The sequence below is a fragment of the Protopterus annectens genome, chromosome 7.part0, assembly GCF_019279795.1.
Source record: "Protopterus annectens isolate FY-2018-M chromosome 7.part0, PAN1.0, whole genome shotgun sequence".
Taxonomy (NCBI): Eukaryota; Metazoa; Chordata; order Ceratodontiformes; family Protopteridae; genus Protopterus; species Protopterus annectens.
Window position 1 is genome coordinate 1,092,305,065 of NC_056739.1, and position 22,298 is coordinate 1,092,327,362.

The 22,298-nt window shown below is 35.9% G+C and overlaps 1 protein-coding gene across 4 annotated transcripts in view; it reads left to right on the plus strand.

Annotated features, from left to right (window-relative positions):
- Positions 1 to 22,298, plus strand: part of CORO2B (coronin 2B) — a 1,242,233-nt gene that overhangs the window by 936,339 nt on the left and 283,596 nt on the right. For all 4 annotated transcript variants that reach the window (XM_044077673.1, XM_044077669.1, XM_044077671.1 and 1 more), the window contains exons 5-7: positions 5,084 to 5,233; positions 5,708 to 5,872; positions 14,416 to 14,532. In XM_044077673.1, the coding sequence (XP_043933608.1) occupies positions 5,084 to 5,233; positions 5,708 to 5,872; positions 14,416 to 14,532 (432 nt within the window). The remainder of the gene's footprint in view (positions 1 to 5,083; positions 5,234 to 5,707; positions 5,873 to 14,415; positions 14,533 to 22,298) is intronic.

The window sequence follows — 22,298 nt, forward strand, 5'->3', positions numbered from 1 at the left end:
AATAATATCCAAAATCTTCAAACTAATCAGCTTACTTCAAACATATAGGAAGTGTTTAATATTTTTAAAAAGGTCCATGAAGAGCTTAATAAAAATACAAATAATCTTGATTATTACAAAATTAACAATTATTTAAAGAAAATTTTTATTAATAAACTTAATGACTAACAAATATCTCTGTTGAATAAGTCTATTACCCTGACAAAAGTTAAAGAAGCTTAAAAAAAAGGGAAATGTTAAAGCTACAGGGTTAGATGGCGTAAGTATGGAATTACAGTGGATATAAAAAGTGTACACACTCTTGTTAAAATGCCAGGTTTTTGTGATATAAAAAATGAGACCACAATAAATCATTTAAAAACTTTTACCTTTAATGTGACCTATAACCTGTACAATTCATTCGAGAAACAAACAAATCTGTTAGGGAAAAATATTTTTTAAAAAAGTACAATAAGCTGGTTGCATAAGTGTGCACACCCTTAAACTAATACTTTGTTAAAGCACCTTTTGATTTAATTACTGTATTCAGTCTTCTTGGGTGTGCATCTGTCATCAATTAAAGAGACTCTGATTAACTCCAAATAAAGTTCAGCTGTCCTAGTAGGATTTTCCTGACATTTACTCAGTTGCCTGCTACAGCAAAAGCCATGGTTCACAGAGAGCTTACAAAGCATCAAAGGGATCTCATTGTTGAAAGGTATCAGTCAAGAGAAGGGTACAAACAAATTTCCACAGCATTGGATATACCATGAAACACAGTGAAGACAGTCATCAAAAAGTGGAGAAAATATGAGACAACAGTGATGTTGCAAAAAACTGGATGTCCCTCCAAAATTGATAAAAAGACAAGACAAAAACTGGTCAGGGAGGCTACCAAGAGACCTACAGCAACACTGAAGGAGCTGCAGGAATTTCTGGCAAGTACTGGTTGCGTACTACATGTGACAACAATATCCTGTATTCTCCATAGGTCTGGACTATGGGGAAGGGTTGCAAGACAGAAGCCTTTTCTTACACAGAAAAACATCCAGGCCTCACTAAAATTTGTAAAACAATACATCAGGTCTCCCAAAAGCATGTGGGAAAATGTGTTATGGACTGATGAAACCAAGGTTGAACTTTTTGGAAACAGTTCCAAAAGGTACATTTGGTAGAAAAACAACATTTCACATCACCAAAAGAATACCATCCCCATGGTGAAGCATGGTGGTGGCAGTATCATGCTTTGGAGTTGCTCTTCTTGAGCTGGAACTGGGGCTTTACTCAAGGTGGAGGGGAATTATGAATAGCTCTGAATACCAGTCACTTTTGGCCCAAAACCTTCAGGCATCTGCTAGAAAGATGAAGAGGAATTTCACCTTTCAACATGACAATGACCCCAAGCATACATCCAAATCAACAAAAGAATGGCTTCACCAGAAGAAAATTAAAGTTTTGGAATGGCCCAGCCAGAGCACAGACCTAATTCCAATAGAAAATCTGTGGGGTGACCTGAAGAGGGCTGTGCACAAGAGATGCCCTCACAATCTGATAGATTTGGAGCACTTTTGCAAGGAAGAGTGGGTAAATATTGTCACGTCAAGATGTACTGTGCTGATAGACTCCTACCCAAGAAGACTGAATGTTGTAATTAAATCAAAAGGTGTTTCAACAAAGTATTACTTTAAGGGTGTGCAGACTTATGCAACTAGCTTATTGCATGTTTTTGTATCTTTTATATTTTTCCCCTAACAGATTTGTTTGTTTTTCAATTGAATTGTACAGGTTATAAGTCACATTAAAGATGGGAAAAGTTTTGAAATTATTTATTGTGGTCTCATTTTTTATATCACAAGAACCTGGCATTTTAACAGGGGTGTGTACACTTTTTATATCTACTGTATATAGTATGCTTCTGTTAAATATTTTAGAATTACTGAGTGACATTTTCACAATAACTGTGACAAAATAATTCCTCCCTCATGGAAATTTTCTGTAATCTCACCTATACTTAAACAAGGAAAGCATAATAAGTTAGTTTCCTCATATAGACCTATTTCATCATTAAATGTAGTCTATAAAATATTTACTTCCATTTTCACTACAAGATTAAGACATATAGTAGATAAATTAATTAATAAAGACTAAATAGGATTTATAGTCAATAGACTAACATATGATAATATAAAAAGGGTAGTATCTATTTTAGATTTAGCAAAAGGAATGAACAAGAAATTGGCCCTAATTAGCTGAGATATTGAGACAGACTGTAACTGCTTGTTTAAAACTTTTGAAGCATGTGCATTTCCAAAACAGTTTATTGGAATATTAAAACAAAATGTATAGAGAGTCAAAAGAATATGCTAAAATTATATCTTACATTTCTCACGGATTCAGTTTAAACAAAGTCCGCTCAACTTTTTGCATTAGATGTCAAACCCTTAGCTAATAGTATCAGAAGTAGGGAAAATCATGGATTCTCAATTAACAGAGATTGTCAATCTAAAATTTTGCTTTTTGTAGATGATATTTTACTTACTATAGGAGATTTAAAATTATTTAATCAAATAAATAGATAAGGAAATTGAAAAGTTTAAAGAAGTATGGCTGCTGAAATTTAATAATAATAAAATTGAAAGTTTAGTGTTAAATCAAGTTTAGTGTTAAATCGATTACTACATAGCAAGTTTAAAGGTAAATATAAACATAACTGGGAAGGAAAACAACTAAAATATTTAGGAATAAAAATCTATCAAGATGTGAGTAAGATTATCAATAATAATTTTGAAGAAGTCATTGAAGAAGTGTTACTTATTAAAAATTGAATGACTTTTTTGTTTTACTTTTGAAGATAGAGTAGTACTTATGCTTATTAAAGCGATTATATTATACAAGATTGTATATATTGCATTCAATAGCTTTAATACCTGACAAAAAACCTTTAAAGAAAATGGAAAAAATGTTAACTGTATTCTTATGGCATCCTAAAAAGTTTAGAATTGTTTCTAGAAGTTATAAAAGATTATGGGAGTATGGTGGTATTAGCTTCCCAGATGTAGAATCTTATTCTGTTGCTGCAAGTTTTAACTCTGTTATACTCTGGATAGACTCAACTAACAGTAGTCAATGTAAAACCATTGAGGGGCAGATTATATTAAAGTCTTATGTTGTTGTTTGTCTTTCGGCTTTTCCCGGTTAGGGGTTGCCACAGCAGAACTCCGGTCCGCTAATGATTGGCAGTTGTTTTTTTATGGTGTCGAGTTGCCAGCCCGACACCCAAACTTCAATGAAGGCACACCCATTCAACGCATGTCTTTCGAACGCCCACTCGACCGCAGGGAGGACATGCAGACTCCACACAGAAGACAACCCAAGCCAAGAATCGAACGGGAGAACCTCTATGCTGTGAGGCAACAATGCTACTGCTGCACCACCGTGGAAACCCAGATTATATTAAAGTCTTATAAGTTTATTAAATATGATAATTTAGAAATATGTAATAATCCTTTCATCTTGTTAACAAAATTTACCTTAGAAGGAAATTTGTTTCAGTCATTACACTCTGCATATATGAAATCAACTCTTAAAGCAGTTAAGAAATATGTTTTTAAAACTCCATTAATATCAAAATGGAAATTGTTGTGCTTTCCCATTGCACACATCTCTAGGTTTAAGGAATTTCAGAACCATGTTAAAATTAATTTACTATAAAAGAATGGATTAGTGTTATGGTGTGATTGAAAATGGAAAAGCTAAATCCCCAGAATATTTAATGAAAGAATATAAGTTGGATGAATCTGCTAACCAGTTAATATTATCCATCAGTAAGAAATTAAGTGAATTTGAGGGGAATATGAGTGAAGAGGAAGAGAACATTATTCCCACATTATATGAATATGTGACTGCTATTATCGAAGGTAGATTGACCTACAACGGAAGCTTGTCCAAGCTATATAGGTTAATTGTAAATAAGAATAATTTTGATGCAAAATTCTGGAACTTTTTAGATAGTGGTAGATTGAGTGACTCAATAGATGGTAATAATAAAACTTTGCTACTTAAATCAGTTAGTCAAACTTCTTTAAGCTTATACTGAAATTTTTCCTGTGGAAATATATACACAGAATGTTTGTTACTCCCTATAAAATCTCTGAGTTTAGTAAAATGTCTTCTTCAGTTTGTTGGAGATGTAGTAAAGATGTTAAAGCTGACTGGATATGCATGTTTATGGACTGTGAAATATTAAATTTATATTGGGAAGAGATAAGTATGTTTTAAAGGAGTTGTGGTCTGATAATTGTTCTTTAACTAGATCAGAAATACTAATGAATGTTGCACATCTTCTATTTGTAAAAGCCAAAGAGCGAAAAATGTTTTGGTCTCCCTTGGCAGTTGGTAGAAAAATTATTACACAAAGTTGGAAATTGAACTCAGTTCCTATGTTCAAAGAATTTTTAAATTTAACAGCAATACTATGTAAAACTGAAAAAGAAATGATCAGAATAAGATTAATAAATCATACTAAGACTTTTAGTGGTTGGGATAACCTTGAAATGTTGCTATTGAAATACCAAGACTCTGAATATGTTAATTATATAAGATTGCATTGATGATTCAATTTATTCCTATCATTGTATGTAAATATGTTAAATTAGTAAAAAGTTTCTTTAAAAAGAGTTGTATGCTTAAAACAATAGGTAACTGGTGTTATTTTCATGAGAGATCAGGCAAACTGCAAAAGAATACTGTAATATGCGAGCAAGTCAGTAGTAAGATAATAAGGCTTGGTTGTATAGTGTGTGTGTGTGTGTGTGTGTGTGTGTGTGTGTGTGTGTGTGTGTGTGTGTGTGTGTGTGTGTGTGTGTGTGTGTGTGTGTGTGTGTGTGCATGTACAATAGGAGAACAAGAGGATGCCCTATTTATGTACAGGACTGCATCAGCTTTATTTGATATGGGGATGCATAAGGTATTTTTTCAATACCTGGGAGAGGTTCAGTGACTTTTCTGTGGTTTGTGACAGGCTCATTGTGAAAGATTATAAGAACCTGTTCCTTACGTGGAGAAGAAGTACAACAATAAAATGTTTTGTTTTCAATCTTCCCAGGTTAGAATATGGGAAATTCCAGAAGGAGGTCTAAAACGAAATTTGACAGAAGCAGTTCTGGAACTATATGGACACAGTCGACGAGTTGGCCTTATAGAGTGGCATCCTACAGCCAATAATATCCTGTTCAGTGCAGGATATGATTACAAGGTACAAATTTGAGCATATTCCAGCTGATCATAGTTCAAAATGTTCTTTCTTTACAAATTAAGGGAAATGCACTAGTTTTACATAAACACTATAATGGGATCTGCTAACAGGCAGAAATAAAGATAGACAGACAGATAAATAGATATGTATATAGATAGATAGATAGATAGATTTTCAACCAAGAGTAATATGCACGTATGCGATTCAAAAATAACAAGTGTAGTGGTTCTTCAGTGACATCTTACCTGAGTTCTAGCCTGTACATAGCAATGTCTACATGATGGCTTTCTTTTTTTTTCTTTTAATTAATTTCTAGACATGATAAATGCCTACTTCCTAAACAGAACATTCTGTTAATGACCAAAAACCAAAAAAAAAAATTAATAAATAAAACATGACTGACAAATGTTACCATATGAATGTCATAACAAATTTTGTGCTACTCATGATCATTTATAATACTTATGCCTACAGATACTTATCTGGAACCTGGATATCGGAGACCCAGTGAAAATGATAGATTGCCATTCAGATGTTATACTTTGCATGTCTTTCAACACAGATGGAAGTCTCATAGCCACAACTTGCAAAGACAAAAAATTAAGAGTGGTTGAACCACGCTCAGGAAGAGTTCTTCAGGTAAGCAGCACTGTATTGATTGTTTAAAATGTGATATTCAGCAAGCAGAAAACAACTCTGATTCTGTTTTAATAAAAATTGGTCAATCCTACATTTCCTTAAGGTATCCTGAAAATCTCACTAAATAACCATGAAACTTTATGTCCATGTAAGAATGAGTTAATTAAGGTTGAACAGCATTTATACTCTCTATAGGAAATTTTTTATTAATCCTGATGGTAACACTAGATCTTGTTTATTTACATTTTACTTTATTTGTTGTGTAGTTACATGGAATTAAAGTGCGTAAAATAAAGGGTCTATGTTAAATCATCGAACGCTTAAAAAGCGAACAATGATTTATCGAACCCATGTAAGCAAAAGCTTACAATCTCGAATGCTTAAAACAGCAATTTTTTTCCAAGGCAAAACAATCGCTGTTCCACAAAACAAAACAAAAAAAATTTAAAACATTACATAAAGTGGAGGGCTGTGCCCCCCACAATCCCGCTACTTACATATACCAACTCTGAGATCGCACTACAGTGACGAAAATGGCAAAGAAACGGAAGCGGCCAAGAGATTTCTTTCCCAGGGAAAGAATTTGCTTATATGCCATTTCACTATTTTGCCTTTTCATGCTTTCAAGTTCAAAAGAATGGGTCTTCGATCATTTAATAGGAACCCAAAATAAACATATCTAGACTCGGATAGATATGTATAGTATAAGTGCTCCTGTAGTTGTGGATCATTTAACTACAGTAATCCAGAATGAATAGAAAGTTTTACTGTGAATACTTGACAGCAGCCAGAGAGATGTTGCTGATGCCACACCCAAGAAAATGTAGGTTGGTCAATTATATATTATATATTATTAATACTACATATATATATATATATATATATATATATATATATATATATATGGGTGTACTTTTGAAGAACGAAAGTTCACTACTTCAAACTTCAAAAGTACACCCACACTAACGCGAAAGTGCCCTTTCACGAACCCACTAGACCAAACGGGCTAGCAGTCACAGACCTTAGGGTTAGGGCACAGGTCATGGTAAGGGGATAGCCCTACTAGCTATCCCCTTACCCTAGCCCCTGCCCTAACCCTAAGGTTCATGACTACCGTACGACAGTGGAAGTCCTCCACTGTGGTGCGATAGTTACGGACTTTAGGGCTAGGGTAAGGGGATAGTTAGTAGGGCTATCCCCTTACCTTGACCCGTGCCCCAACCCTAAGGTCTGTGACTATCGCACCACAGTGGAGGACATAGCCCATTTTTCAATGTCCTCCATTGTGGTGCGGTAGGTTCAGTCTAGTGAGCTTAAGCAAAAGTGTACTTTCGTTAAAGTGCACTTTCACTTAAATGGGGATGTACTTTTCCATTTCGAAAAAGTTAATTTTCGTTGTAGGAAAGTACACCCATATATATATATATATATATATATATATATATATATATATATATATGTGTGTGTGTGTGTGTCACAGCCACAACTCTATGGTTGAATGCCAGTGTTTCAGATTACCCAGTCAACAACAGGTTTAAGTGTGTAGCAGCATGAGTGAATAACTATCCCATAACAGTGAAAATCATATTAAATTGTGTTTTAGTAGCTGCTGGTGTGTGTGTGTGTGTGTGTGTGTGTGTGTGTGTGTGTGTGTGTGTGTGAGGTGCTGTCATTCTGAAGTGCTGATTTGGCCATTGGCAGTGTCATGTGTCCTGGATTGTACAACAGTGTAGGAAGGTGTAGTTTTACCTTTCCTGCACTATTATGCATTCTTGGAGTTGGTAAGTATACAATTGTAGGAGAGCAGGGGTGGTGCTTGACCCCTGCAAAAAAACTTTCTGAATGAAATTTGATGGTTCAGAAGTTGATTTATTTTTTGATGCAGCTACTCCAGATGGAGTGACATTTGCATGAACGGTGGAACACGTGTGTGTGTGTGTGTGTGTTTGTGTTTGTGTGTGTGTGTGTGTGTGTGTGTGTGTGTGTGTGTGTGTGTGTGTGTGTGTGTGTGTGTGTGTGTGCTATACATGCACACACACACACACACACACACACACACACACACACACACACACACACATATGCACATACAGAAGGTCTAAATAGCAACATTCCTTCACAAGCAGTGGCTAAAATTAAGGATAAGTATAGAATGTATGAGGCAGATATGGGTGAAGAAGACAGTAAGCACATGAAAAAACTAGGACAGTATAACTGTATGGCATTCATTCTACATAAGCGAAAGTAACTTACATGTATATATGAAGTGTTAAAAATAAAACATAGAGATGTCTATTAACATTTATTCTTTTTGTACATGGCATTTTGAACCTGCCAGGTGACTGAAAGGATGCTTAACATTTGGATTAGAGAAGAAATATAATGTCATAAAACAAGACAGGGTCGTGTCTGATGGAATATTAACAATGATCCATCTAACAAGGTAGCATTGCCACCATTTAATCTGTTTCAACTCTGACATCTTGAACTAAGGTTATGACACTGCTAACAAGGGAATAGTGCTTATTATTTATTCTTATTTTATTTATTTATTAACTGGTATGACCCAGTAGGTTCAAGTCCCTTTCTTTCTGGGGGCAACCTGGAAGCACTTATCTTGTTAAGTGACTTGTTCAATCTCATGGTCTTCATCTGGGCAATGAGCCAATTAAATCCAGGACTACTATTTAGAGTTCATCTGTAACTCATAGCCTCAGCACTGTGCACTATTGTTCCAGAACAGTCATCGACAGTGGATGATAACACATCGATTCTGCACTGGGATCTGAATGAGTAAGGAGATACAAGAATAATAATGGGATCACAGAATGTAGATTGGGAGTATAGAATGGAGAATGGTAGTACACAAGGACGCTATGGTTATCTAGAGACCAGGATTAGTCATGGAGGCCGTACTGAAGGAAAATTACTGATAATGCCCAAGAAGGAACCCCAGAGGAGCTACCTCAAAATATATTTCTAATATAGCCCACAAAATTTGGTATTGTTTTATTCAGGGGACAATCTCACTCCTATCCCTTAGTTTTGACACAGGGAGAAGTGGCCAGAGTGCAATGGATGAAGTATAGCATGATCAGAAAAATGACCCTTAAGAGGCTGAGGATTGTCCCTAAAGTGGCAGAAAGTGAGGTGTTGAAGTGGCCCATTGATATGGATAAAGCATCAAACCAGGTAGTAGAAACCTGATAACTGTTACTGGCCCTGCTTTTACAGGATCCAGCTGTGAGTGAATGAAAGAGTAATGGATCACTAGCTTACCTTTCAGGAAAAGGATGCTGGGACTGGGGGTTGGAGCAGGTATTACTAGTGGATAATTATGGGGGATGACTACTGGTTTGCAGTAAATAACAGCACTGGGGTATGCCTGCACACTAGAATACATGCCTGATCTGTGATTTTGCCACTGCATCTCTATTGTACTACAGCAAATAGGAAACAACAGGAGAGGCATACATGGAAAAAACTCCTTCTTGTAGTGTGAGTCCATTAGCTAGTAGTTGCCTAGTACTGTTCCCTAAGAGTGGGTCAATGAAGCAATAATGAGTACCAGAAAGGCTGTCTTATGCTTTGTTTTCTGAGGGAGGTTGCTATATGTATTGATTCCCTTCACAAGCTCAAAGTTTCAAAACTTCAAACTGCAAATGGTCGAGACCATAAGATCAAAGTTTTGAAACTTTGAACATTTTGAATGGAGATCATTGTACAGTGCAGAAAATGTACCATTTTTCTCACTATAGTGCGATCTCGGAGTTGATATATTTATTTAGCAGGGGGTGTGGTCTCGACCATTTGTAGTTTGAAGCTTTGAAACTTCGAGCTTGTGAAGTAGATATATATATATATATATATATATATATATATATATATATATATATGGGTCTACTTTACATGATCGACAGCTCAAATGTCCGACTTTCATATGGCCGAGACCATATGATCGAACATTTGAAACATCGACCATGTAAAGTAAACACCATAACACAAAAAAGAAAAAAAACTAACTCTGTTTAGCAGAGGGGCAAGCCGCCTTGCACCCCCCACACCCCTGCTACTTAAATATACCAACTCCAAGATTGCACTATATTGCATTGATCGGAAATCTTCCCATTCTGCACTGTATGCAGATCTCCATTCAGATCGGTCGAGCTTTTAAAAGTTTGATCATATGGTCTCGGCCATATGAAAGTCAAACTTTTAAAAGTTCGATCATCTGAAGGGGACCCATACATACATATATATATATATATGTATGTATGTGTGTGTGCGTGTGTGTGTGTGTGTGTGTGTGTGTGTGTGAGTGTGTGTGTGTGCGTACATATATTTGGGGGTGCATGCAGCTCTCTGAAACATATTAAAATAATCAAATGGAAACAATATAGGATGAATACAATGGTACAGGGAAATTATGGGATGTAGAATGGCAGCTAAAGAAAGTTTGCTGGTAATGGGGTACACAGTGAATGAAAAATATAGCATTAGTAAACTGAAACACAGGGTTAGCAACAGTAAGAGCATGGATAATGATGCCATATGTCACACACTGGGAAAACACATTAGACATTGAGTTTAATAATGTCAGCTAGAATAGCATTAACAATGGGGGACCTGTTGAAATAATACAGTATAAATGATTGAAATGCTTGGTAATGGAAACACAAGGTAGAGGGAGATGAAAGCACCTATAAAAAGAGAGATAAACGAGCAGTCATGATAATAACTCAGCACAGAACATGAGTAATAGAGTACATTATGTATCATAAGATACAGTAGGCTAACTGGAAAAGCGTAGTGTGTATGCTGAATGTACATTTAGTAGACTAAAATGTCCTCCTCTCCATTGTCTTATTTAATATCATTCTCTTTCCCTTCTCTCTCAGTTCCTTCTTAACATTGTGCTTATCGGACTACCTGCCCTGTATTTCCTTCTTCGCACATCTTGACATTCATTTTTTCATACTTTCTGCAGGTCGCCCTTCTGTTCAGAAGACTATCCGTTGTTTCTCATTGTGTATTCTTCTCTTTCCTAATTCCCCTTTCCTCTAGTTTCCATTCATCTTCCACCTTACTGTCCCCTTTTAGATCCCTTGCTGTTAAATTAGACATGATTGTAATACCCAATTACAACCTCAATGTTCGGGTTCAGCCTTGAATGCTATATTTCAGTCAGTCGCAGACATTACAATTATAATGTCATTACAATTTATGTAATGATTGTTATGCTCAGATTGTATTTGCCTCTGCAGATTTGCAAACATAGCAACGATAACACTGTAATTCTTTCTTCAGTTTAATAGCTGTTGCTGTTTTCCTCCTGATTTCACAACATTTTCTCTGACACTCCTGCATCTTTCATGTTTTTTTTCTTTTATTTAGCTTTTCCTTTGCACTCAAACCATGTATGCCATTGTACATTGAATATTGAATACTTTTTTGAAGTTCTCTCTCATCCCCTACTGAAACAAGCTCTGACCAATTGCACTTCCTCAGTTACAAAGCCAAAAACATGAATAATGTTGAATATGACTTTGGATTAAAAAAAAAACATGGCCTACTCAGAATGTCCTTTATTATACCAACTGGAAAAGCTGCCATAACTGGATAACTTGTCTTGTGATCTTTAAGGTCGTATCCTGTCTGTTCTTTAACACTCTAAACATACTTTCCATTTTCAGCTCAACCACCTTCTTAAGAATAATGTAACATTCATCAGTACAGCCATCCTAAAATGTGAGATTCTGTAAACTTGCTTTCCTGCAACCTTTACAGAAAAATGATTACCTCTTACAAACTCCAGGACCCCTGAAGTCTTAAAAGTTATATCATACCTCCCCTCTTTTCCCATTATTCAGGGGTATGGATGCTCATGGCAAGTTTTTGAATTTCTTCATATGGCTTATAGTACAGACTTTGCACATTTTGTTTGTCATCCTCTGTACACTATTAACCCCTCCTATTTATTGGTGGATCAACACCAGAAATAATTGTACTGAAACAAGGATACAAGGGCAATAGCTGTGCTGAAACACTCAACTTGTAAAAGGATGTATAGCTAAATGAACTACCGTTTAAGTAACAAATCTGTATAATGCAAATAAGTTTGATTGCTATACAATATAAAGAGTGATAAAACACTGAAAGTTAGGTTGTAGAGCCTGTAAGGCAGGAAACAGGTGGTCTTCATAGACAGTACTGATAAAGGAAATAGCATTACTACTAAAAGTAAAAAAAAATGGCATGATATATTAATGGAGAGGTGCATTAAGAAAAGGATATAAAAGGATTACTAAAATAAAAAAAACTGATAATGGATATCAACTACAACAGGAGTAGACCTTCTATAATGGAAAAACAGAAAACAAGAGAACAGCATTGATGATGAAGTAATAGATGGGTAATGGATGCAGTGGGTGGGAGTCCTGAAAAACTTTTTTTTTTCCAGCAGTAAGATGTAAGTTCTTTATTTTATTTATTTGTTTGTTTATTTATTTATTTGATTCATAAAATTCCTCTCCTGCATGAGCTGATGTAGTATAATATGGACTACCCCATAGCAGTTGACATCTCAGAATGAAATGGTAATGGGCATTCTGCTATGCTTTGCATCTAAGTCAGAAAAGGGAAAAAAAAAGAGGTGTAGCCCTGGTGTCAACTATGGACCATACCATTATGGCACACAGCCCTTCACTGTGGCCTTAGCTTCTTCTTAGATCCCCCAAAAACACAATACTTGCTAGTAATCAGATATTGGCAAGAAACTATTTGTCCAGCTTGTGGTTGTCAACCATTTAGCCAGATTCTGCTTTCCTTGGTGATGACAGTACAAGGGGAACTTCTCTTTACCCCGAGGTACATCAACCTCAGATCGGATCAAATTAATAGGTGAATATAAGAGGCAGAGCAGCATGCATGGGATGCTGGGGAGAGGGAGTTTTGTCCCCATGCAAAATAGTTGGGGGTTGATACTGAATGCAGCTTCATGCATCAGAGAATGTATTTGCAGTTTCCTTTGGGTGATCACCTAAGACTGAGGGCAGAGTGCTCCCCCTGCTCCCTTCAACATATACTTCACCCCCTTCCTCGATTAGGCAGAAATGTTTGTTTTTCCTGTGTCTTGTGGGTCTGTGCATATACACATACCACTGTAACCCAGTGTATTCAATTTACATGAAAACAGCTGCATAAGTATACTCATGAATCTCTTGGGTATGGCACGTTAAGGTGAGGCGTAACAGAGTGATTCAGCAAAGAAGTGGAAATACTAAACAGACTGAGAGATAAGATGTATTTACTTTGGGCAATACAGTGAAAATAAATTGGGGAGGTTGGAGAGGTGACCACAGACACAAACATAAAACCCAGGGTTTTGTAAGAGAATGGTCCCCTAGGCAATAAGTACTGTATTATGCTATAGGGCAGGTGCTGGTAAAATGGATATCTTGGATTGTGAACAGATTAATAGTACACATGAGGAAAGGATGATCATAAATGTGACAATACATGGAAAGAGGATAACCATGCATTGCTTGTGCAGCCTTACATGGGTCTGGGTGTAGGAGTACTGTTTATATAATACAATGGATGTCTTTCCTTGCTGTACAGTTGATCAGCTTCTGTTGTGCCACCAAAAAAAAAAACACATAATGCAGTTTGTACATTGTAGTGAGGTCCATGGTAGATCTAAGTCATGCAGTGAAAGCTGTATTATACAATGCTACAGACTGTCAGAAATCCCAGCTACTACTAGTAAAGGTGTAACTTTCCAAATGGAGCATGGAAGAGGCAATAGAGACAGCACTGAAAGTGATGGAGAGAACCTTTGGTTAGGAGCAGGTATAATACAACTGTAGAGGGCAGAAAACAGGACTAGAACCAGTAAAAAAGACAGTAAAGGTCAAAGACTTGATACTGTAAGATAGATAATGGGAGATAAAACAGATGTCTACATTCAAAGTACAGGGAACATTATCACTTAGGTGATTAAAAATGTTTCTGGGTATCTACTAATTATGTGGAAACCGTGTTACCTGGTTGCACCATGGTTTTCATTTAATCTGTGTTTAAAACACATACTCTAAAGATATTTTTTTAGTCACAAACATTTGTTAAAGAACCACAGGTTACTCTTTAGATGTGGGTACATTATACACACCGCCCAATTTTATTCTGCTGTTGGTAAACCATGCTGTATGTGTCTGTCTCACTGAATATGTGCACATATGTGTTTCTGAGTGTATGGAGGTTAAATACATTATGGCTGCGATTTCTACTGAATGTACAGTATTGCTTTCCTGGATGTTATTTTGACTTTTGTAGTTATACATACTGGGATTTGATATTTCATCAGCTTGTATAACTTTTTTGTACTGCAAGCTTTTTTATTGAAATGAGTAAATGTCGTTACTACTGGTTTGTTCAGCAGCTGTTGAATTTACATACAGTGGATTTTATGTTCACTTAGTAACATTTACAGGCTGTGTAATTTCTCCTTTCTTCCTTTCTTCCTTTTATTTTTTGTTTGATAGGAAGCAAGTTGCAAGAACCACAAGGTGAATCGGGTAGTCTTCCTAGGAGACATGAAAAGAATTTTGACAACAGGAGTATCAAGATGGAACACAAGACAAATTGCACTCTGGGATCAGGTAAGTGATCAAACCCAGGAAGACTTGGAAAAGCAGATTAAATGAATCTATGACCATCTACTTCTGCAAGTATAATAATAATTTATTTGTAAAGAAAAGTGTGATAAACATGTTATTATACATCGAGAATGTTGATTACATTCTAAAACTGAGAAAAAAATAACCTTACTATACTAAGGGCCATACATAAAACATAGCTGTAGCAAACTTGTTATAGAGTTTGCTGTTATTAGTGAAGCTCACTCTGCCACAAATACTATGTTTCCATGCATGCAGTAATGACAGAACTGCATGAGAAACTATCTTACAGGTTTGAAAGCTGTAACTCATCACATGCCTCCATAAAATGGCAGCCAGATGATTGAAGCCCTTATTGTAATCCAGATTTTGGCTTTATCCTTCATAAAACAGACATGTCAAGTTGCCACATATTCAATAATTGGAAGGTTATTCTTGGAAATAGTGAGCTTAGTTTAGTAATAGGGAAGGCACCTTTGTTCACATACAGGAAAACCACAAGTATTAAAACAATAGTTGAGACTATTAGACAACCAACAGTTCAGGTTACACGTCATGGAACTTTTCCATGCAACTGTTGTAAGCAGTGTAGGTATATATCAGGGAACAGTTCTATATTATTTAAACATTTAAATAAGACTATTTACAGTAAGGGTTATTATACATGTAATACTAAGTTTGTGGTTTACGTGGCTATTTGTGATTCATGTGGGCATTTTTACATAGGTAAAACTATTAGAGAACTGTATAAACGCATCTATGAACACAATTTGGCCATCAAGAAAAAGGACATGTCAAATGCCCTTGCTAGACATGCTTCAGTGTGTAGTTTGTTCAAAAAATTTAGATTTTCAGTGCTGGAAAGTGTAAATTTTGATTTGTTATCTGGGAATTTTAAAGTATTTTTAGAATGCAGAGAAGCTATATGGCAAATTATGCTTAACGCTGATCAGCCACCAGGGTTAAATGATGTCATAAACATCAAATGCTTCCTGCAACTCAATAGAATATAAAGTTATATATATATATATATAAAAAACAAATACATTTTTTGTAATAATAATAACACATATAGTTTTTTACACACAAAATATATATGCATATATGTATATATATATATAAGTGTTTTTTTATGCATTTTGTATATATTGGTATAACATATATTTTAAGTATGGTTAGTATTAAATAGACAGGATGTCTTTAAAGATTAACTTTAGAGTGTTGTGGTTGGATAATTTGAAATTTCATGTGATGTCATCAAAAGTATTTAATGACCATGTGTTTTGTGTAAGCCTTTTCTGATGAAGTTCATGATTATTAAACGTGGACGAAACGCGTAAATAGGTTTTTGGCTTCATTGATTCACTTCACTGACTGTGGTCTTGACTTTCTGTTTTTACCAAGGTATAGACATAACATGCAAGTGGCAGACACTGGAGGGGCCATTACATAAGTAATACTGTGTATGTATCCATCTCAGCCTCTGCTGCCCCTTTTTCTTTTATTTGTGATTTTCCCCAGCATCACAGTCTTCTCTCGTAAATCCTGTCTTCACATCATGTGGTCAAAGTATTTATGTTTCACTTTGACTATCAGGTTTTCCAGTGAGCAGTCTTGGTTTATTTCCCTAAGTATCAACTAATCTTATCTTCATGCAGTTCATAGAATTCTCAAACATTTTCTCCAACACTACAATTTAAAAGCACTGATTACGCAGTCTGCAGCCTTACTTATAGTTCAACTCCCACAGCCATGTGTTATTACTGAGAAAAAACATAGATTTGATTATATTTGCTCACAATTAAATGTTTTTCCTCATTAATAACATCCATATTTCCTTCTGCCCAGGAAGCAAGCATCAATATCTATGGAGATCCTTGACCCAGGAAAATATCTGTCACTGCATCTTCTTATTCTTCTTCTCCTACTTCTTCTTCTTCCTCATCTATTTGTAATAACTTGGTAGTCTTGGATGATAAAATCTTAATTGTTTATGTTGAGCAACAACTAGCTTTTGCTCTTTCTATTCCAACCTTCGTCAATAAGCTCTTCAACTCTTCCTCAGTTTTAGCCATCAGAGTGGTTTAATATGCATATCTGAAGGTGTAAATAGCAATTTTGATGGCAGCATCCGATTCATCTAATCCAGTATTTTGTATGATGTATTCGGCATATAAATTAACTATGTAATGTGATAATATATACTTGTCACACTCCTTTCCTGGTCTTGAAACAGTCTTCATATTCAGTCTGAACTGTTTCACCTAGGGCTGGATACAGATTCTTCAGGAGACAAGTAAGGTGGCCAGGTATCCTTATTTCACTGTGGACCCGATTCCAAAGGACTTGCTGTCCACTTTCACTCTCACACGTTTTGGAATCTGGTATCTGGTGTAATCCTGTGCATACATAGGCCTTACACCAAAGTAAGTTACCTACGCTGAGAGCCAATCTTTTGGTATCTAGCATTTAAAACTAGGCTACAGGTTGCCTTGGTCCATACAGTCAAATATTTTACAGTAGTCAATAAGAAAGGCAAACATTTTTTCTGAAACTGTCTTGGTTTCTGTTCTATCAAGAAGATGCTGGACTCTTCTCCTTATAAAAGCAGTTTATACAGGCAACAGTCCTCGTTCCTTATATTGCTGGAGTCTAGACTCAGGATCTTAGGTATTCCTCTGCTGCCATGTAAAATAAATGCATTTTTTCATAATATGAACTCCTTTCAGCTTTGCCCATTTTGGAACTTGAATATAAATTTACCTTTTCCAATCTGATGCCCACCATTGTGTTTCCAAATTTGCTAGCAAATTACAAGTAACACTTTAGCTGCATTTTAAACAATTTAGCTCGAATTCCATCACTTGCTCCAGCCTTGTTATTAGCAAAGGCTTTCTAGGGCCCACTTAACTTTACTCTGCAGGATATTTGTCTCTGGATCAGAGACTATGCCTTCTTATATATCACTGATATAATGGACCTTATTATGCAGTTCTTTTGTATATTCCTGACACTTCTTAATATCTTCTGCTGGGTCTCTCCCATCTTTGTCTTTCATCATGCAGTAGCAAGATGGCCTTTAATTGTGATCAGAGAATAATTATATGCATGGACTGATGAACCTATGACAGAACACTGTATGTACTATAATCTGCAACTAAAGGGTTTAACTGCGGAAATTAAATCTATTTGTTTGACTGTAGATGAGTGACAAGACTAAGGGAAAATCAGTTCCACTAATTTGATAAATGGCCACATGTTGCCCCATAATCACGTTGGCCTTTTGAATTATTCTGAAGGATAGGTCAGTATATATGCTGTCTGTCTAAAAATGATTACTTATATTGGGAAAATCAACTGTGTATACCACAAACAGACTCGTGACCTTAGGAGGAATGATATCAATCCTGTAGGTATAGTAGTATAAAACTGAATGTGATAACATTGTAAAAGAGATAACAAAGAAGAAATTATTTAATCTGAGAATCTTTGTTAAAAATCTGCAGATAAGACAACCACACCAGGGGCTTCATCTCTTTTCAAGGAATGAATACTGGATTTATGTCATTAATTATAAATGCAAAAACATGTGACTTTCACATTCTTCTTGTCAGGGTTAATTCTCTGTGTGTCACTAGAATCAGGTCTTGCTTCTCACTGGATATTGAAGATATTCAAAAAATAACTCGTTAACTGCAACTATAAGAAAATTGTCCGTAACAGAAGACATCAAAAAGTAACAATAACTGAACAAGGAGATGGCGTGTTCGAAGGGGGCAGGGGCTGTAGATACAATGGAAAAGGTCTAAGATGATGGTGAATGCAGTTTTTTGACATGAATATTCTTAACTCATCCATCTCGAACAGCAGAAAGCTAATAAACCCCCTTGTTCCTGAGGTCTTCTAAACCATAAAACTACTTGCTTCCTGACAGCCTTTCTCCAAGATCATCTACAGAAAGCACAGTTCATAATATTTGGAATATCTGATTAATGTTATGACTTACAAAAATATAAAATATGAAAGCTCTTCAGTAGACTGTGGGCTATATACTAGTGTCAGCATTGAAGGTCTATCTGCATATGTTGATTTCTGTATTGCAGATATAGGAAAGAAAAATTATACTTTATATACCAAAAAATACTTGTATTATGGTCAAACAAATTGTTAGAACTCTGTAGGTATGCAAGATGGGATACCAAATGACAGTGGGAGAACTGTTTATTTGTTTGAGAGCTTTCCAATAATATATGGCAAAAGCGGTAACATACTACTGTTCTATGATATTGTAAAATATATGCAAATTATGCATATAATAGTTTCACAATATTTCAAAATAATATTAATCTTTAAGGGTGGCCTAATGGTTAAGGTGTTTGCCTTATAAACACAAGGTACAGGGTTTGAATCTCACAAGGGATAATTGGCTGGGCTTAAAATGGCTTGCAAGGGCAGTTACCTAATACTAATCTATTAATGTTAAAAGCAACATTTAGGGAGGGTGGCCTAATGGTTAAAGTGTTTGCCCTGCAAATACAAGGTGCAGGGTTTGAGTCTCACAAGGAATAATTGGCTAGGCTTAAAATGGCTCGCAAGGGCAGTTAGCTTAGTACTAACCTATGAACCTCTAAAACCTTATCTGTTAGATGGCAAGTATCAGTGGCAACATTGTATGCCTTAAAGTTTTGTATAAGATGGCAATTAATGCATTTATGAAAATATAGGTAACAATCATAATTACTTTACCATAACGTATATCTTTGGATGTCTCCATATAAGTCACCATGTTTTAATGTTATTTTTATTAACACTTACTGCTTCCATACACCTCCCATATTTCTTTAAGCAGCTTTTGCTGGAAATGAAGTGTGCTGATGTTACATGTAAAATAATGTTATTTATTCATTATGCTGCTGCTGTGAAATTTTAAAAGGCACTAACTTAATGGGAAAATCCAAGAGATCTTTAACTGTTGACTCCAAATGCTTGCATTTGATATAGACAGCATGCATTTCCTGTGATGATGTAATCTAAGCAGTATGGTTACATTTTACTGGGCTATTTTGAGCTGCACAACAGTGCTACTATGAACACTGTTGTGACCTAATAATGTTGTGACCTATGTTAGTGGATTTGACCTGAAACCAGTCCCCACAAGATCAGGGACGTGATTGTTTTATTTTAGTTATCATTCAGAACTATTATACTGCAGATTTTTTTTTTTTTCTTGATACTGCTGACTGAGTCATGTGTTTTCTATTTTATTTGTTATACTTAGAAATAACTTATCTTGTGAGAAAAAATCTTTTTTTTTCTGGTGTTCTGGACATCTACTCACACCAAGCATGCAAATACATAGTTTTCAGATTTGGTGTTAGCTTTTTTTTCTGTAGCTGTTATAATTGCTCTGTTTTGTGCACTCTGATATGTGACAAACATTACCAGATCTGACCTGAAATCAATCCCCACAAGATCACAGAAGTGATTCCTTCATTTTTGTTTGCCAGTTCTGAACTCTAGTTACTGTACTGCTGATTTTTGGTGATATGCATATGCTTATTGTGACAAGTGTTTTCTGTTTCATTTTGAATACTTTGAAATATCGTCTTTTATGAAAAAAAATCTGGTGTTCTGGGTATCTACTCAAACAGAACATCGAAATAAGTAATCCTATGACTGGCTGTTTGCTTTTTACTGTAACTGTTACATTGCTCTGCTTTGTGGCCGCTTGTGCTCCATTTGACAGAAGTGCTTTGAGCTATGCCTTTTGACCTGCAGTGACAGATTTGACATGAAATCCTTCCCTAAGATGTCAGGGAAGTGATGGTTTCGTGTTTGTTTACCATCTAGAGTTACTGTCATGCTGATTTTTGCTGACAGTGATACTGCATACTATGCCAACTGTTTTCTGTTCCATTTGGAACACTTTAAAATAGTTTGCCTTGTGATAGAAGATATAATTTCTGGTGCTTTGAATGGCTACTCATGTCAGGCATATAAATAAGTCATTTTTGATTAGCTGTTAATTTTTTACTGTAGCTGTTATATTGCTTTACTTTGTGTGTCAATAAACATTTGGCTGGGCTGCCTAGAGCTGTGCAACAGTGCTATTGCTGCCTTCTTACTGTGATGTACTTTACCAGATTTGGCCTGAAGCCATTCCCTACAAGAATAAAAGTGATTATTTCATTTTTATTTAACACCTACAGCCGCTGTATTAATGTTTTTTTTGTTGATCTTGATGTTATGTCTTGTGCAACATGTTTTCTGTTTCATTTAGAACATTTACACATAGTTTATCTTGTGATGAAGGTAAAGTTACTGGTGTTCTGAGTATTTGCCCATGTCACATATAGAAATAAATAGTTTTCTGATTGGCTGATACCTTTTTCTTTAGCTGTTTTTCTCCTCTGCTTTGCTTGACATTGCATTGCATTTGGCTAGCCAGCTTTCAGCTGCACCGTATATAATAGCAGAACACTGTTAACCCCATAGTTGCAAGTCATTGGCTTTAAACTTTGAGTGTAGCTGCTGTGGCACCAAAACTACCCCCAGGATATTTTAAACTATGATCCTCACTTTGAGTTGCATGGTTGCTCAATCTTTGGTATAGCATTCTCCATGGATATCTTGCTGCACTGAACTGAAAGTTATACCTCCAAGCTGCATGTAGCAATACTTTGCTGCACCAAGCTGTGCCCACTCCCACTTGTCATAGTATAGTAACACCTCCTCTCATCAAAACATTGCAGTACAGGGTAGTGCCTTACCAGATGGTCCATATGGGAAAACAGCTTACATCTGTATGAATCTAAATTTATTGATAACCTTATGCTATGTAGATTAGTTTAAAAATCCTACCTTATTAGTATCTTTCTCTTAGGCATGATATTAAAGCCTACAATAGACAAAATGCTCTAGCTTACTTATTATATGTCAGCACACCTACTGGATACCAGTTTCTGGAACTAGGGAATCACTCTACTTTTACACCTTCTTTTGCTAGCTTATGAGCACTAGCAAAAGTGAGTGTGCAAACTGCCTCATACTTAGTGACAACCATTTACTTCTACCACACACTGACTTCACGTGTGACAGGTATAGATTCCTACTAAAATTTAGATGCTAGCCTCGTATTGAAACATATTACTGGTACTCACCGGATTGTCATTACCCACACCCACCTCACATTAGTGTACCACTCACAAAAAATAAGCCTTCTTATGCTGACGTATGCTAGAAATATCTCCCTAAGTTTCAAACGCTTCCAAGGCATGAGTGTGATATACAAATTTCTGAGCAGTGCAAAGACACTCCAGCAGCTGCACATATAGTATCTCCCAGCACAAGCACTACAGATGGGATGAGAGGTCACCAAACTGGCACACCTAAGCCTGTACGGCTTCTTGGGCTAACTACATTACACAGAAATATCCTAGTTATAGGTGACTCTTTAGTGAGACACAAAGACGCCCCTTCACCAGACTCAACAAAGAAAGAGTGATGCTGAGCTGTCTCTCAGGTGCCAGGATATGACAGATTGCTAAGGATATGACAGATTACTAGAGTATGCAAGTCCTTTCATCCCATGTACACATACAGCATGCAACAGGTTTAACTCGAAAGGCTGAATACTTATATGACTGAAAAGTTTTTTGTGGTGGTGAAAAAGAGAGAATTTAAAATGAGCAAAAGCTTGCTTGTGCGAATCACATATGGTTGAGTTAAAGTTTTATATAGTGTAGGTA